This window comes from Aquarana catesbeiana, linkage group LG04 (genome assembly GCF_042186555.1).
Source record: "Aquarana catesbeiana isolate 2022-GZ linkage group LG04, ASM4218655v1, whole genome shotgun sequence".
Classification (NCBI taxonomy): domain Eukaryota; kingdom Metazoa; phylum Chordata; class Amphibia; order Anura; family Ranidae; genus Aquarana; species Aquarana catesbeiana.
The window spans coordinates 267,242,564-267,261,405 of record NC_133327.1 but is presented as its reverse complement, the minus strand read 5'-3'; the positions used below and the strand labels follow the sequence as shown (position 1 = coordinate 267,261,405).

Here is an 18,842-nt window from a genome sequence, read left to right as displayed (position 1 = left end):
TTTATTTTTTGCACTAGCTAGATGAAATTGTGGGAAATGCGGATGTATGTATTTGGGACTATACCGTATAGGAAAGTGCGTCTCTTGGAGTAGGAGTATATCGATTCCAAGAGATTTATAGTAGTCTAAAATGTTTCTCCTTTTGGTTGGAGAATTTAGTCCCTGAACATTGTGCGAGGCTATTTTAAGGTTAGATTGTGTGGTGTCAGCCATGGAGATCAATAGGGATGCACTCATTATAGACATTCCCACTCACCCTCAGAAGTCTTCTGTCTGGAAATAATTTCAGGTCTTCCACTATCAGGTAAGTAAGATGTATGATGACCATTGTAAGCCTTAAATTCGAAGTACTGCAATATATTTGCAAATTAGGCACGTAGAGAAAAGGGGAAGAGCAAAGAAGGGGAAAGAAGGAGAAAAGAGAGAGAAAACAGCAAAGTCTCCTAGCATATAAGCCGGGGTTCGGGAGGGGAGACATCCCCCCCAAAGCCCTACAATAATTAAAATCAATGTCTGACCCTTGGGTGCAGACAACCTATCCCTCAGAAACCAACTGGCCACCAAGGGGTAGGTAGAGGCACATGTGGACCACCCTTGCACAGTGCGCCCTTAAAAGAAGTTAAATTTAAGTAACAACACGGCAATACATTTTTTGGTCTGAACTCAAAAAGATGTCCCCCGTAGACTTGTGAAAAATCTGTGAACCAACCCCTTTCAAAAATTAGGGGGGGGGGGAGGTGCTAGGTGTCCCTGGTCTTGCTTTATAATTGCGCATAATGATCAATATAGAAAATGATCCTTCGTTGAATCTTCACAGTGGGCCGTGGAATCTTGTTCTTTAGCCTTGTATGGTGGGTGTTCTTCAAAGACATGAGGCTAAGATCATGAAGAATACATAGTTTGACCAAGTGATCTCACAGTAGTAGTAGTTCAAAAACAACAAAAGTTGAAAATGTGAAAAGTGAGTTCACAGAACTGTGAAAAATCACGGAGCAGACATGGGGGGCATATTGAACATGTAAGGGGGAGAACACCAAACAATAATCACAGATGGGTGATCAGACTCTAGGTTTTAGATAGAATCGTGGTAAAAAAGTAGGAAAAAAAATTCTTCGACCAGGTGGGTCCATTGTCCTTAACTTTCTTTGCCTTTCCTCTGTTCAACAGGGGGGATTGTGGACTTGTCAGAGTGGGTCTTTTAGTCGCTTGATGGGAAATTAACTTTAGTTGTAGTAGTAGTCGTTCCCCTTCCAGAAGATTGGAGAAGGAATAAGATCTCCCTTTATCAGAGAACTTGACTGCAAATGGGAAAGCCCATCTGTATTTGATTTCCTTCTGTGTCAGGACCAATAATAATGGTTTTAATGCCCTTCTGCGCTGAATAGTAGAGGGAGAAAGATCCGTGAATAATTGGATTGGGTGACCTTGGAATGTCACTTGAGGGGAGAATCTGGCCTGTTTCATAACTTCTTCCTTCACAGAAAAAAAAATGGGTCTTGGCAATAATGTCTCTGGGTTTTCCTTCTTTCCTAGGGGGTCTTAGGGCTCTGTGGGCCCTATCTAGTTCCAGGCCGTTGAGGGGGTGTATTAAGAAGCATGGCTAGGAGTAGGTCCTGGACTGCCGTGGAAACATCTAGAACAGTTTCTGGGAGCCCCCTAATCCTGATGTTATACCTGCGGGACCTATTTTCAAGGTCATCAATTCTGGAGATGGCATAATCCAGTTGTTCCTGGACTGTGTGTGTATATGTTTCATATTTTGGTTAGATGCAGCCATTGTTTCTTCCATTTTATGTTCAATTGAATCAATTCTTGACCCCAGGTTTTGAAAATCAGCTTTCAGATCCTTTGTAATTTTGGCAGCTGTTTGTGCCAATCCCTTTTCTAGTAGGTCTGAAAATTTTTGAAATAAGTCCGCCATTTGAAATGTCTCCTCTCTATGAAAGGCTTCTGAGGTAACAGAAATGGTTTGGACTGCAGTATTTTGCCCCAAGGAGGAAAGTGTATATTCTGGTAGTGAGTGGCTATTGAGGGTCTCAGAGGTGGCTGGAGTAGTGGTAAGTACCTGAACAAGTCCCACCTGGGGTCCTGAGGTGAAGGTCGGTGCTGCTGAGTGGGTAGCCTGCCTTTGTTCTGTGAGGTAAAGTGTACTGGAGACTGAGTGCTGTGACGCGCGGCCATTTTGGATTTTTCGTCAGGTATTAAAAAGCGAAGTTGTGGCCGTAAATCCTCATTAGCCGAGGTTTTATGTATATGGGGGTGTTCTCCGTTTACCCGTGAGTCAGGTGTGTCGTGTTGGGGGTTGTGGAGTCACCGTATAGGCTGTCGTGGGTGCTGCTGTAGTCGGCTGGAGCGGAGCTCTCGGCTCAGGCGGCCATCTTCAGAGCTCCACGCATGCGCACTTGAGACATTTTTTTTAAACTACATACAACAGTTTAAAGTGGTTGTTAAGGCATTATTATAAGTCTATGCCAGCTCCTCTATTAGAGGCTGGCATAGCACAATGTGTAAGTTGTACTTAAAAACGAGCGCTGTAAATACTGAATATCAGCTGTCTTCAGGCCGGTCACATTACTTGCGCCAGCTCTGATAGATGTCTTCTGCGGGATGGCCGTGATCTCCCTCTGACGTCAGAGGGAGATCATGTGGCCGCTCGTCTCCTCTGCAGAAGCCACCCACCGGAGCTGGAAACTGGCCGCGAGTCAGGTGACCGGCCTGAAGACAGCTGATATTCAGTATTTACAATGCTCGTTTTTAAATACAACTTACACATTGTGCTATGCCAGCCTCTAATAGAGAGGCTGGCAGTAACAAATTATATATTTTAATATTTAAATAATAGCAACGGGGCCGGGCCGGAGACAGACAGAGAGGGCGCTGACAGGGAGGAGGGAGGGGGTGAAGGGGGAGAGAGGAGAGCAGAGAGCAGGCAGCCTATCAAGGAGGGAGGCACTTTGACCACGGTGATCAGGGCGGAGCTGCCCTGGTTATCGTGGTCTGTTTAGAGAGGGCATACAGGACGTGGTAGGTTTAGGTTTTTTTTTACAGTTTAGAGGGAGGCAGATTACATAGCACAAGCACTGTGCTGTGTAATCTGCTTTAAGGGACCAGAATTTACTCTTTTTTTTGGGGGGGGGGGGGAGGGGGGGTTAACAAAAGCTTTAAGGCTTTCTGGCCATCATCAGTGCAGTGTATGGAAACCATGACTTCTATGAAGTAGGGCCTGGGACCCAAAAAGACAGTGTATCCATACAGGTAATGGTGAGAGGGAACTAATGGAATCAAAAAGCCTATACTCCAATCAGTGCATAGCGCAATAAAGCCTTCTTCAAATAGAAGGTATTCATACTTCTCATTCCATCACATATCCCAAAAATAAGAGGATTTTCCTCATTTCAGGGCAGTTGATGATGCCATGCAAATCATAACTTCAAATTCCAAACAGCCAAATGCACATCCAGAACAACTGGTGTATAGTGCAAATATAGCCTAATATTATAGAGCAATTTATCCCAAAAAAAGGAAGAGTCCTATTATCAGAGTTCAGGTTCTGGCTTCATTACCTTGACTGGGTACCATGTGTTCCTAGGAGAGCTACAAACAAATGGCCACTGCCCCTACCTAGGAGAGCTACATCTTGCAGCAGGCCCTCCTGCTAGTTCCCATGTGGAAGAGCATCTCTCTAAAGTTATGGGCCACAGAGACAGGACCATGAACACCCAGGATAACAACTACCTTCCTACCTCTCTGGGTAGCCTGCTAACTCACATTACTGTACAGAAAACAGTAAAATAGACATTTACCTAATACCAGAAGTGTTACCAGTAACATGTTACACATACTATAGCAGTGCCAATACCACATATAGCAACACAAATAAACTTTATTCTACACCCTAACACCTGTAAGCACCTGCTTACAAGGGTGCTGTTCTGAAAATTTTATAGATAGGCAATGCCTATCCTCATATTTATCAGTGGTTCCAAATTAATAATACCTACTGCAGTAGGGAACAGACACAAAAAGCTACACTCAGCATCTTTACAAATAACTGTTCTGTTTATTAGGCACAGTTGAACTTTCTTATACACATGCTTGTGTAGGTATCACATTAATATTACGATTGTACTTTTTAGGTAACAAGAGGAGTTACATAGGCAGGCTAATTTCTTATCAGGACTTGAAAGAATGCAAATACGTAATCAAAACATTATTAGTGCCATGTGCAGCATTAGTGCAGTGTGCAATACATATGCAAAGCTTAATTTCTTTTACAGGTGCCAACCTAGCTACACAGCAGCAAGATTGTCAAAAAATTGTAGTCATTCAATCGATGCATGTTGTTTTTTTTTATTTCTGTTATTGTAGGTGTACAATGTAGATGCACAGGTTCCGGACAGTGCAGGTACAGGAACAGCCTATTTGTGTGGGGTAAAGACTAATTCTGGGATGCTGGGTGTGAGTGCAGCTGCACGGCATGGAGTCTGCACTAGTGCCAACGGAAATGAAGTGACCTCCATACTTCACAAAGCAAAGCAAGCAGGTGAGTGGCTACTATGCAAATCTGTTATCTCTACAGACAGTGATCTTTTAAAACCATTTCCTGTTAGTATTTTTTTTGTCCTGTTAGAGCCAAACAAATGTGGGCATGCACAGAACTGGGAATTATGGTATGGAGATCTTATAGATATTGCTGCTTGGGTGGACTGACTGCTAAGAATTGCACGATCATCATTATTTATGGACTTGAAATACAGCAGGATTTGTGACTCTCGACCAACTATGGTGGAAAAGAGTTGCAAGTATATACAAGGGCATGCAGATGAATTTCCTATTAACTGCGCTGTCTACCCAAATATTGATAAGGACACATTGTTCTAAACAATATAAAAGGTGGACAGTGCTGTTGACTGAAAAATGTTAACACTTCATGTCTGCATAGGCAGTGTGCGATGAGTTGGATCCACCTGAGACTACCTGCAAATAATTGCCAGGAAAAGGGGTAAAGGCAAGACTGCTTTTCTTCTTACATCCCAATGTCATGTGATATATCACATGTTAAGCAGGCAGACAGAGGGTACAGTTTAACATCATTCCCAGATAGGAGCCCATTCTGGTAGGAGTTCTGAAAAGTAATGTAGCACCTCAGAGCTTGCCCCCTTCCCAAGACCCTGATGAAAGAGAGGTGTTAGTTCCTCTCAGGACACCATATTCCTCCTCCCCAGATTTCTTCCTCCTACTGACATCACCAACACATTCTAACAGTGTGCACCTAGTACTGTCTCCACCATTGAACAGCACTGCAACTGTGGACTTTGCCAATGTGACCACCACTGCAAGCAGACATTCCAGTCTAAAACACATTATTGATTTGTCAGAGTTCCCTCACGCATAGGGCTCACACATACAATTGAAGACTTTAGCTAGAACTGGGTGAGCTGAGCATTTTATCTACAAATTTTCACCCATTTATTGCAACATATGGTCATTCATGTTTTTCCTATGGTCTTATTTTTCCAGGTAAATCAGTTGGTATTGTGACAACCACTCGTGTCCAACATGCCTCTCCAGCTGCGGCCTATGCTCACATTGTCGATAGAGACTGGTACTCAGACAATGAGATGAATGAAGCTATGATTAGCAGTGGCTGCAAGGATATTGCATACCAACTGGTGCACAACACGGATATAAATGTAATTACACTGGACAAATGGGATTTGGTGAAACACAGTGACTAGACTTTATTTTTTAACAAAACACATAGACATTTTAGTAGTATTGTTGATCCTTTTAAGAAATTTGTTCAATATACAAATTTATAAGAAGGTTATCCTAGAATGTTGGTAGGGCTGATGTTACATATTTGGCAAGGTTGAATACAGACACCAGTCAATCCATGTACACTAATAGGTTTCTTTTTTTAAATAATTTAGACATTTATTTTCACTTTTTAATGTTCATTTCCTGTAGGTGATTCTGGGAGGTGGGAGAGCATATATGAATGCCGCGAAAACACCTGATCCTGAATACCCAACCAGCACATCAAGTCAAGCTCTTCGTAAGGATGGGCAAAACCTAACCAATATATGGCTGAGCAAAAGACAGGTAACTTAACAATTCCGGAGTGCCATATTTATATTTGTACTTTCCTCCTATCTATGGTTAGATTTGTTTATCTTGTTTATATAGTTATAAATCTGCATGTTCTTTATTTGCCCATCTCTCTTTCTTCTTCCTCCACCTGTGTTTTCTTTTGTGGACCTTGCTTTTACTTACACTACCACAGTGTCCCCTATCGGTTATGTGACCAACCTGGTAAAATGATATTAGTAATCTATCTAGATTTAGGATTTAGGATAGAGAGTAATGCCCTTGTGGCTGCTCTGCTGCACTTAGCTAGAGAAACTAGAGAATGTTCTGTTGGTCCAGGATAAGGTAAAGCCACCATGCTTATGTGTGCTTCTCACTGCTAATGGAGGAGGAGGGGGGAGACATCACTGTCATCATTATCAACAGAGCTCAGCAGCTTCACATAGATTTAACCCCACAGCTGCCAGGGAGAGAGCTGAGCAGGAGGATACAATTAACCCCTCAATGGCTGGGCACTTTTACTGTGTAACTACTACTTGAAAGTGCCCAGCCATTGAGTGGTTAATTGTATCCTCCTGCTCAGCTCTCTCCCTGGCAGCTGTGGGGTTAAATCTGTGTGAAGCTGCTCGGCTCTGTTTGGCTCCCTTACCATTACAGTCAGTCAGGTCTTGGCATACAAGCTGAGCTAGTGTGATTGCCAGGGGAAGGGGCAGTGTACAGATGGGAAGGGAGTCCTGTGATGTGAGGACTCCGCCTACCGAGCTCCTGCCTGTAGACACGCTCATGGACTGGTGTTTTTCAGAGGGCTGTGACAGGCACAGGAATGAGAAAATGCAGGTACAATGAGGCCTGGTTCACACCTATACAGGTTGCAGTTTGCATATTCCGGGTGCTTTTTGCGTTTTTCAATACACATTTTTGATCCATTGAAGTCTATAGAACCAAAAACCAGAGAAAAAGTCCCTGGCCCTTTCCATAAAATGCACAGATGTGAACGTGACCCATAGGAAACAATGTTAAATGGACTGTAGTGTGTTTCTGCAAAACTGAAAATGCACAAAAAAAAAAAATGCATAGGTGTGAACCAGGTCTTAATGTACTTTTGATCTTTAAAGAAAGGGCTAACCCATGCTGTATGTATCTCTATTTGTTGAACATAGGGTTTACATCCACTTTAATATTAAAATAAATCAAATAAATTCATCAAACCAAATCCTCATCAATGAAAAAATGTGTGCAAAAATAAATAACCGCCCAATTAATGTATATAGTCCATGTTTAAAAGTTCTATATACAAATAAAGTGCAAGCGCAGTCCTTCAACCAGGTGGTTTCACTGATGTCCAAAAAAAATGTGTCATTAGATGGAGTCCAAAAACAAAAAACAATCTCCTTTTATCTATTAACACACTAACAGTTCCCTAATCTGATGGAAACTTCCTCTGCAGCTCACATAATCCTCTCCAGCAGTGGCGGCTTGTAATGCAGGGCACATAGGCGCCGCCTCCCCTATCCATGTGTCTGGCCCCCTAATCTGCATGCACGGCGTCAGACGCATTGATTCCAATCAGGGTTTTTTTTTTTTTTTTTGAAGCACATGATCAGAGCCAGAGGTTCTAATAGGCTTCAAAAAAGGGTGGGCTCATAGGGCAGAGCACTGCACCCCAAGCCCACCCAGTTGTGTGACAATAGCAAATATTGCTATTGTCACTCTGATTCTCCTCCTGGCCAATCAGGAAGCGGGTCTGAGACCCTTTTTCCGATTGGTCAAAAGGAGAAGTGTTCCAATTGGCCTGGGAGGAGGGAGGAGACATACGGCGAAGGCCCCCCCCGCATCATAGATGCGGTAAGTGCGGGCCTCGTAACCGACCTCCCAGGGGGTGGAGCGGGTGATGCTGAAAGGCGTATAGTGTGGTTTGGATTGTGACGTTACCCCGAACAGCCTGTCCAATTGTGGCTCAATGTTACCACCACCAGAGCCAGCAGTGCACAGAAAGCAAGCGTGTATACCTAAGTGTTGGGCTGACACTCCAAGATGTAGGTGGAATACTTTTTCATGCAAATAAAAATGTAAAGCTTTTTTGCACTATGAGCGCTCTCTTCTCCCCTCTATCTCTGCATGAGAGTTAAAGACACAAGTGGATAAGCTTATTTCCATCTTTGCTATGTTGGAGGGGAACATGAGGGCTGAAAGTGAATGAAGAGCTTCTTTACCCTTTATGTACTGGAGAAGATTATGTGAACTGGAGAGGAAGTTTCCATCGGATTAGAGCACTATTAGGCAGACCATAGACAGTTTGAATCTCACCCGGCTCCTGCTGAACCATTAATTTGAATCATTAATGGGCTAGCTGAATGTACCAAGTTGATCAATTGATCAACTTGGGTACAACCAGCCTGTCGGATTCACTTACAAGCGACTGCTGTAGCCTCTAGCGATAATCACTGTCTTCTCCCGGCGGGGATGGCTTCCGATGTACATTAATTGGACAATTAGTTATTTATGCACATGTTTTTTTCATTGAGGATGATTTAGTTTGATGAATTTATTTTAATATTATGGAAACATTCATGTGTAGATAGTTACATATAGTGCGGTTGCATTTGATATTATTTACAAACACCTTTGGGTCACTAGTAACTGCAGCTTATTTTTATTTTTGCTTCATTTTTCACACTCACCAATTGATGCAGAATTTCTATTTTATAGATTGTTCAATTTAGCATATTTGAATTACACCACAGAAGGGTCACTGCAGATAGAGTGCATCCACCCATTAAGGCTGCATTCACACTTCAGCGTTTTCAATCGCGGGCAGATTTGAAAGCATTGATGTGTGAATGACAAATCACGGGACTCACATTTGAGATGCCATTATTTGAATGACACCTCAAATCACGGTTCGGGTCTGCCACGATAAATCGCATTGCAATAGAGGAAAAACCACATTGCGGGAAGCATATTGTCCAAAAAAAGTTCAGAAGCTACTTTTGGGCGACATGCTTTATTTAAAAATAAAAAAATAAAAAAATCCCATGTACAGTGGGAACGTAAAGTATTCAGACCCCCTTTCATTTTTCACTTTTTGTTATATTGCAGCCATTTGCTAAAATGATTTAAGTTCATTTTTTTCCTCATTAATGTACACACAGCACCCCATATTGACAGAAAAACACAGAATTGTTGACATTTTTGCAGATTTATTAAAAAAGAAAAACTGAAATATCACATGGTCCTAAGTATTCAGACCCTTTGCTCGGTATTTAGTAGAAGCACCCTTTTGATCTAATACAGCCATGAGTCTTTTTGGGAAAGATGCAACAAGTTTTTCACACCTGGATTTGGGGATCCTCTGCCATTCCTCCTTGCAGATCCTCTCCAGTTCTGTCAGGTTGGATAGTAAACGTTGGTGGACAGCCATTTTTAGGTCTCTCCAGAGATGCTCAATTGGGTTTAGGTCAGGGCTCTGGCTGGGCCATTCAAGAACAGTCACGGAGATGTTGTGAAGCCACTCCTTCCTTATTTTAGCTGTGTGCTTAGGGTCATTGTCTTGTTGGAAGGTAAACCTTCAACCCAGTCTGAGGTCCTGAGCACTCTGGAGAAGGTTTCCATCCAGGATATCCCTGTACTTGGCCGCATTAATCTTTCCCTCGATTGCAACCAGTCGTTCTGTCCCTGCAGCTGAAAAACACCCCCACAGCATGATGCTGCCACCACCATGCTTCACTGTTGGGACTGTATTGGACAGGTGATGAGCAGTGCCTGGTTTTCTCCATACATACCACTTAGAATTAAGGCCAAAAAGTTCTATCTTGGTCTCATCAGACCAGTGAATCTTATTTCTCACCATCTTGGATTCCTTCAGGTGTTTTTTTAGCAAACTCCATGCGGACTTTCATGTGTCTTGCACTGAGGAGAGGCTTCCGTCAGGCCACTCTGCCATAAAGACCAGACTGGTGGAGGGCTGCAGTGATGGTTGACTTTCTACAACTTTCTCCCATCTCCCAACTGCATCTCTGGAGCTCTACCTCTCTCACTAAGGCTCTTCTCCCCCGATAGCTCAGTTTGGCTGGATAGCCAGCTCTAGGAAGGGTTCTGGTCATCCCAATCATCTTCCATTTAAGGATTAAATGCTCTTAGGAACCTTAAGTGCAGCAGAATTTTTTTTGTAACCTTGGCCAGATCTGTGCCTTGCCACAATTCTGTCTCTGAGCTCTTCAGGCAGTTCCTTTGACCTCATGATTCTCATTTGCTCTGACATGCACTGTGAGCTGTAAGGTCTTATATAGACAGGTATGTGGCTTTCCTAATCAGGTCCATTCAGTATAATCAAACAAAGCTGGACTCAAATGAAGGTGTAGAACCATCTCAAGGATGATCAGAAGAAATGGACAGCACCTGAGTTAAATATATGAGTGTCAGAGCAAAGGGTCTGAATACTTAGGACTATGTGATATTTCAGTTTTTCTTTTTTAATAAATCTGCAAAAATGTCAACAATTCTGTGTTTTTCTGTCAATATGGGGTGCTGTGTGTACATTAATGAGGAAAAAAAATGAACTTAAATGATTTTAGCAAATGGCTGCAATATAACAATGAGTGAAAAATTTAAGGGGGTCTGAATACTTTCCATCCCCACTGTACGTAAGTATTCACAGCCTTGCTCAATGCTTTGATAAAGCACCTTTGGCACCAACTACAGCCTCAAGTCTTTTTGAGTATGATGCTGCAAACTTGGCACACCTATTTTTGGGTAGTTTTTCCCATTCTTCTTTGCAGGACCACTCAAGCTCCATCCGGTTGGATGGGGAGCGTCAATGCACAGCCATTTTCAGATCTCTCCAGAGATGTTCAATCAGGTTCAAGTCTGGGCTCTGGCTGGGCCACTCAAGGACATTCACAGAGTTGTCCCGTAGCCACGCCTTTGTTGTCTTGGCTGTGTGCTTAGGGTCATTGTCCTGTTGGGAGATGAACCTTCGCCCCAGCCTGGGGTCCAGAGCGCTCTGGAGTAGGTTTTCATCAAGGATGCCTCTGTACATTGGTGCATTCATCTTTTCCTCGAACCTGACTAGTCTCCCAATTCCTGCCGCAGATGGTATTGGCCAGGTGATGAGCGGTGCCTAGTTTCCTCCAGACATGACACTTGCCTTTCAGGCCAAAGAGTTCAATCTTTGTTTCATCAGACCAGAGAATTTTGTTTCTCATTCTCTGAGAGTCCTTCAGGTGCCTTTCACTAAAGGGTGGCTTCCGTCTGGCCACTCTACCATACAGGCCTGATTGGTGGAGTGCTGCAGGGATGGTTGTTCTTCTGGAAGGTTCTCCACAGAGAAACGCTGGAGCTCTGTCATCTGCCATCTGGTTCTTGGTCACCTCCCTGACTAAAGCTCTTCTCCCCCAATCATTTGGCTGGGTGGCCCGGTCTAGCAAGAGTCCTAGTGGTTCCAAACTTCTTCCATTTACGGATGATGGAGACCACTGTGCTCATTGGGACCTTCAATGCTGCAGAGATTTTTATGTACCCTTCCTCAGATCCGTGCCTTGATACAATCCTGTGTTGGAGGTCTACAGACAATTCCTTGGACTTCATGGCTTGGTTTGTGCTCTGACATGCACTGTTAACTGTGGGACCATATATAGACAGGTGCGTACCTTTCCAAATCATACCCAGTCAACTGAATTTACCACAGGTGGTCTCCAATCAAGTTGCAGAAACATCTCAAGGATGATCAGTGGAAACATGCACCTGAGCTCAATTTTGATAGTCGTGGCAAAGGCTGTGAATACTTATGTATAAACAGAAATGTCAGTGCTACTACCCATACACCACATAGATAGCAGAGCTCCCAGGTGCTCGTTCCACAGTCGCTGGCTGAGTAGAGTAATGTAGTAAAGTGAATACTTATGTACATGTGAATTTTTTTGTTTTTTATTTTTAATAAATTTGCAAAGATTTCAAACAAACGTCATTCACGTTGTCACTATGGGATATTGTTTGTAGAATTTTCAGGAAAATAATAAATTTAATTCAAGGCTGTAACATAACAAAATGTAGAAAAAGTGAAGCGCTGTGAATATTTTCTGGATGCACTGTAAAGTAATTGGGAGCAGAAGAACTATTGCATATAACACTAACCATATAGATGCACACTAGTACAGAAATAGTGCAAGCTTTATATAAGAAAAGATTAATAATAGTACACACATGTCCAATGTACAAACCGGTATTATTAGCAAAGGGCCCAGCAGGAGTCCTGGTGGAATGGCACATATATACCTGGATATATACAGTATCTCACAAAAGTACACCCCTCACATTTTTGTAAATATTTTATTATATCTTTTCATGTGACAACACTGAAGAAATGACACTTTGCTACAATGTAAAGTAGTGAGTGTACAGCTTGTATAACAGTGTAAATTTGCTGTCCCCTCAAAATAACTCAGCACACAGCCATTAATGTCTAAACCGCTGGCAACAAAAGTGAGTACACCCCTAAGTGAAAAGGTCCAAATTGGGCTCAAATGTCAATATTTTGTGTGGCCACCATTATTTTCCATCACTGCCTTAACCCTCTTGGGCATAGCGTTCACCAGAGCTTCACAGGTTGCCACTGGAGTCCTCTTCCACTCCTCCATGAGGACATCACGGACCTGGTGGATGTTAGAGACTTTGCGCTCCTTCACTGTCCGTTTAACCTCCCCGGCGGTATGATTATTTCGGATTTTAGGTGCTGAAAGCGGTACAATTATTTTGCATGGAAATTTGGCGTTTTATATTGTAGGCCTGTAATTCTTAACAATAACACACTTAAATCTGTCCAAACAAGAGTCTAGTAGATATCCCGGGTATGATGAAGTTTGAAACACAAAAACATAAATTATAATATAATAAATAAACATAAATAATTGTAAAAAATAATAAAATAAATTTCCCCACGCTCAATTCTGCAAATGTTCTAATTTACTATTGCTGTTTTCTAGCTGGTCTAAAACTACTTTTGACGTAAAGGGACACTTTTTGGTTGCTATGGACAATCTCCAGTTTCCAGGCAGAAAGAACAGTATATGTAACATAAAACTGCATGCAGGGCATGGGCCAAAGCACTGGGGACAAAAGGGATGTGAAATAATTTCATACAGTACTGTAATCTGTAAGATTACAGTACTGTATGTGTTATGGTTTGTACAGTTTTTTGAATTTGCCGCCAGGCTCCGCCCCCATGCATTGCGACGCTCGCAGGGAACGGAGCCTGGCACGGAGAGGCTTCGGAGGAGACACAGCCCGCAGACACAGCGGGGGACATCGCAGGATCCTGGGGACAAGGTAAGTGAAGCCGCACCAGGATCCTGCAATGTAATCCCGAGTGTGGCTCGGGGTTACTGCTAATGGGACTGAAATTTAACCCCGAGCCACACTCGGGAATACCATCAGGGAGGTTAAGGATGCCCCACAGATGCTCAATAGGGTTTAGATCTGGAGAAAAGCTTGGCCAGTCCATCACCTTTACCCTCAGCTTCTTTAGCAAGGTAGTGGTCGTCTTGGAGGTGTGATTGGGGTCATTATCATGTTTGAATACTGCCGTGTGGCCCAGTCTCCGAAGGGAGGGGATCATGCTCTGCTTCAGTATGTCACAGTACATGTTGGCATTCATGGTTCCCTCAATGAACTGTAGCTCCTCAGTGCTGGCAGCATTCATGCAGCCTGAAACCATGACACTCGCACCACCATGCTTGACTGTAGGCAAGACACACTTGTCTTTGTGCTCCTCGCCTGGTTGCCGTCACACACGCTTGACACCACTTGAACCAAATACGTTTATCTTGGTCTCATCAGACCATAGGACATGGTTCCAGTAATCCATGTCCTTAGTCTGCTGGTCTTCAGCAAACTGTTTTCGGGCCTTCTTGTGTATCATCTTTAGAAGAGACTTCCTTCTTGGATGACAGCCATGCAGACCAATTTGATGTAGTGTGCAGCGTATGGTCTGAGCACTGACAGGCTGACCCCCCCCACCCCTTCAACCTCTGCAGCAATGCTGGCAGCACTCATTCGTCTATTTCCCAAAGTCAACCTCTGGATATGACGCTGAGCACGTGCACTCAACTTTGGTCTACCATGGTGAGGCCGTGTGTTAGGGACCTTAGATTGTAAGCTCCATGAGGGAAGGGGTTGATGTGAATGTATAATATATATGTAAAGCACTGCATGAATTGATGGTACCTGTAATAAATAAAATAACTAAAAATTGTGGCAACCCAAGTCCTCCCATGTTAGGGATGAGCAAAAATGCCTAGGTTTGGTTTGCGGGAGAATTGAGGAACCCAGTGTGTCTGCGAACACTGAATTTAGCACCGAACCCCACTGAAGTCCATTACCTTTTTTACATGTGCTTCAGCTTGTATACCAGCAGTGTGAACAGCAAGCTTTTATGAAACTTTCAGCATGCTTTTGCAAAGCCTTTGGTAAGATGCAAACAATTTTTTCTAAGCCTTTAAAGCTCCCTTCAGCTCTTGTTTGAAAATATTAAACACAGGCCTTAAAGAGAGTGCTGATTATCACTTTAAACAAGCAGCTAGCAGACTTCAGCAGGCTTCAAGTAGTGTTGAAGCCTGCTAGCAGCTTGTTTAAAGTGACAAGCAGTACTCCCATTAGGATTTGTATTCAACATTTACAAACTGGAGCTAAAGGTTGCCTTAAAAGCTTCAAAAAAGATCGCTAAAAGCTCAGCAAATGCTTTCACTGGCAGCACATATACGGCTGTGGAATTTTTTTTTTTACTTTAACAATTAGCTTGGCTTACATATAATAGTACACCAATCTTATTTGTTGCATTTTGGGTATAATAATGGGGTCCTGCTTAAGATTCCACTAAGACCCTTATCCGGACGTGCAGTCTAAGTGGCCAGGAAAGGGAGGACAGCGAATGTGCACCCCCCACCAGACCAGGCTACATGCCTTTCAACAGTGTGAGGTGGTTGGCAAAGCCACTGTCCGATTCCCCAAGAAGAAAGTCAGGTAATATGGGGGGGGTCTTATAATCTGGAAGATTTTTTTATATTAGGTGCACCCAGATATCCACCCCCTCCCAGGGAAACAAGTTCATGGGTAGAAAGACTTAAAGTGGATTTCCACCCCCCTCCGGTGTCACATTTGGCACATTTCAGGGGCGAGCAGATATCTGTCTAATACAGGTATTTGCTCCCACTTCTGGCGATAGATCCCGGCAATCTACGCCATGTCCGGCCCCTCCTCCGTTCCCCCCGCTGTCTTCTGGGAGACACACAGGTCCCAGAAGACAGCAGGGATCAGTGAGGACGTGCAGCACGACTCATGCATGCGCAGTAGGGAACCAGGCTGTGAAGCCGCAAGGCTTCACTTCCTGATTCCCTTACTGAAGATGCCAGATCCTGCACCTGGGAGCCGAGGGACAGATCGGCTTTGATTGAGGACATCCCAGGTGCCCTGGACAGGTAAGTGTCCTAATATTAAAAGTCAGCAGTTGCAGTATTTGTAGCTGCTGACTTTTATTTTATTTTTTTCGGCGGAACTCTGCTTTAAACAAGTCTTTTAACTGAAATAAAACATAAACAATAAACATTTTACAAACAAACCAAAAAATATTTTATTAATGTCCCACAAAGTAAATTCACATCAATCACATCTTCCAGCGAAATCCACATCAATCACATAAATTAAATCTCTTTGGTGAATGACATGGTACTTTGTTTCTAGCACTTTATTTCCTTCCAGCTCTCCACAATGTCATTTAGCTGTCATTTTTGCTTTTAGATTTGTTATCTAAGTATTCACTGAGGGACCATCCAAATGCCTTTCTCATGAGAAGTTGGTCCCCCCATTCATGAGCTGTTTGTGAAATTTTACAAAAAGTCAGAACCCTAATTTCGGCACTCACAAACAAAAGTGCAGTCAGAAGGTTTTTCATTATTTCTTTAACACCAGTACTAATGCTTACCATGTACCATATGTTCATGTATTACTGCAGCTAGCTTATCCCTGGGCAGCAGAGGGATAGACAATGTCTTGTCCAGGTAACACAGTGTCCAGTGCATTCCTCGCCACCCTTTCTGTGTAGCATCAGAAACGTGGGAGTGCTAATTAAGGATGAGCCCGCGGAACATTGGGAGTTTGCTTGTTCTAAAACGAACCGAACATATGGGGTGTTCGTGGGAAATATGAGCGCCGCGGAATGCCCCATAATGCACTGCAAAGATCGCAGTGCATTGCTGTATGATGTTTGATTGCTGTCTTTTGTCATTTTTACTTTTTGCACTTTTTTTGGTGAATGGGTAGGAGTACAATGTACCCCATACTTATTCACATGGGGGGGCCGGAATCTGGGGGCCCTCTTGTTAAAGGGGGCTTCCAAATTCCATAAAGCCCCCCGCCCGCAGACCCCCACAACCACCAGGCAAGGGCTGTGGGGTTGAGGCCCTTGTCCCCATCAACATGGGAACAAGGTGCTTTGGGGGGACCCCAAAGCACCCTCCCCATGTTGAGGGTATGTTGCCTGGTACGGTTGGGGGGGGGCGCTCTCTCGTCCCCCCCTTTTCCTGGGACCTGCCAGGTTGCATGCTCAGATAAGGGTCTGATGTAGATTTTGGAGGGGATCCCCACACCATTTTTTTTTACATTTTTGCGCGTTTTTTTGAATGATTTTTTTATGTATATTGCCGGAATCCGGCAATACATTACAGCCGCAAACAATTTTAAATGACATTTTTTCCTTTAGAAATACCATTTTGCTGTGGGACCGTTATGAACATGGGAAAAATGCACTAGTTTACAGGCAGACTAAGGAGACCCCCCAGGCACGATATTTAAAGGAATATTTCATTTTTATTGTTTAAGCATTTTTAAAATCACTGCTCCTGTTCGGCTCATTCCTAGTGATAATGTGATGAAACACATCATGAAGGACTGAGAGATTGTGGGGTATGTAGTTTTTTTAAAGGAAGTGTCAGGTAGAACAATACAAATAGCATAGCTCCCAACTGTCCCTGATTTGGAGGGACTGTTCCTGATTTGGAGCAAAGTCCCTCTGTCCCTCTTTCCAGCTCATCTGTCCCTCATTTTGATCTGATCTATATAGATGTATTTAAAATGTATTTTATCTTTCAAAAATCTTAAAAAACAATACGACAAGAAACCAATTGGGACATTGCATCGATAGAAGACACAGTCCAAATACAACGACCCTAAAAGATTCTTAAAAGGACAAGAGTCAAATAATGCCATCTAGTGGAAAAATAAAACTAAACAAGACTCAAAAATTAATTAATTGATAACAAATAAAAATAGACCGATAGGGTAAACGCAATAGGAAATTAATCGCATTGAGTATAGAAATAAAAAATAAAAATAAAAGAAGATGAAAATAAAAATAAAAATATGGAAAAAAAATGTAAACAAGATAAAAAAAAAATAAAAATAAATAACAATAATAATAAATGTTTTGTGATCACTTATTATTATTGCTAGTCATTTTTTGGTGATCGATATATTTCCTCTTTTTATGTGGGTTATTCTGGCAACCACTATTTATGATCATTTCATTGGATTTTGTTAATTTTTTATTGAAATTTTATTATGGCAGCTATCTGCTGCCATAACAACAGTATTCCACTTCAAACAGTCGACTTTCAATGACGGTGGGCGGTCCACAAGTAGTTAAAGTTTATTATTGGATTTTGTTGTAGACCACCCAGTGTTAATGAGGGTGCACAGATAGAAAGGACTACAAGGGCTGGGACAGCGATGATAATGGGGGATTTTAAATAAACCCTGAAATTGACTGGAGTAATGGCACTGCTTGAACAGTTAAAGGGGAGAAATTTCTAAACCTTTTACAAGATAATTTTATGGTACAGTTGAAGGAAGCCCCAACTAGAAACGATGCTGGACCTGGTAATCTCAAACTATGCATAACTTATTACTAATGTTCGGGAAGCAGTGACCATAACATGTTTTCATTTAATGTTATCTGTAAGCAACAAGCGCATACTAGAAAGATAAAAATACTTACATTTAAAAGAGCAAATTTTCCAAGGCTGAAGGTTGGGCTCCAAGAAATGGGAATACTTCAAAGCGACTGTATGCAAACAGACTGCAAAATATATTCACATGTGCAATAAGTTTAAAATGCTAAAAATAAAACCTATGTGGTTCACAACTAAGTTAAAAAAGCTATAAATAATAAGAAAAGCAGCTTTTAAAAAAATATAAAAATGAAAGTACACTGTCATCATTTAAAAATTACAAAGAATATAACACAATATGTAGAAAGGAAATCAGGGCTGCAAAAATTCAAAATGAATGCCAGGTTGCAAAATAGACTAGGACAAACCCAAAAAATGTTACAAATACATTAACAGTAAAAAGGCCGGGTCTAAACATGTAGTCCCTTTACAAAATATTTTAGAGTTGGCGACTGAGGGGAAATTGAAGGCAAATTTACTAAATAAATGTAAAAGTTATATACGCGCTAGGAACTAAAATTTAATAAGCAGCTGTGCACTATAACTCAGACACCAGGCACAGACAATATATGTAAAAAGAGTGCAGCACTAAAAATAAAAAAATATATATATATAAAAGGACATTCATTCGAATGTAAACAAAATATACTAATATGCAGACAATCAATTATATATAAATAATAATAATTGTGAATAAAGTTTGAAGACACATATGCAAAATTACATCACATGTGAGGAAAGTGCAATAGTGCAAAC

General features: G+C 42.1%; 1 protein-coding gene across 1 annotated transcript in view; it reads left to right on the top strand.

Annotated features, from left to right (window-relative positions):
- The window catches only part of LOC141139905 (alkaline phosphatase-like), a 117,233-nt gene that overhangs the window by 41,751 nt on the left and 56,640 nt on the right, over positions 1 to 18,842 (top strand). The window contains exons 4-6 of the mRNA XM_073626478.1: positions 4,369 to 4,543; positions 5,521 to 5,693; positions 5,971 to 6,105. Coding sequence (XP_073482579.1) covers positions 4,369 to 4,543; positions 5,521 to 5,693; positions 5,971 to 6,105 — 483 coding nt within the window. The remainder of the gene's footprint in view (positions 1 to 4,368; positions 4,544 to 5,520; positions 5,694 to 5,970; positions 6,106 to 18,842) is intronic.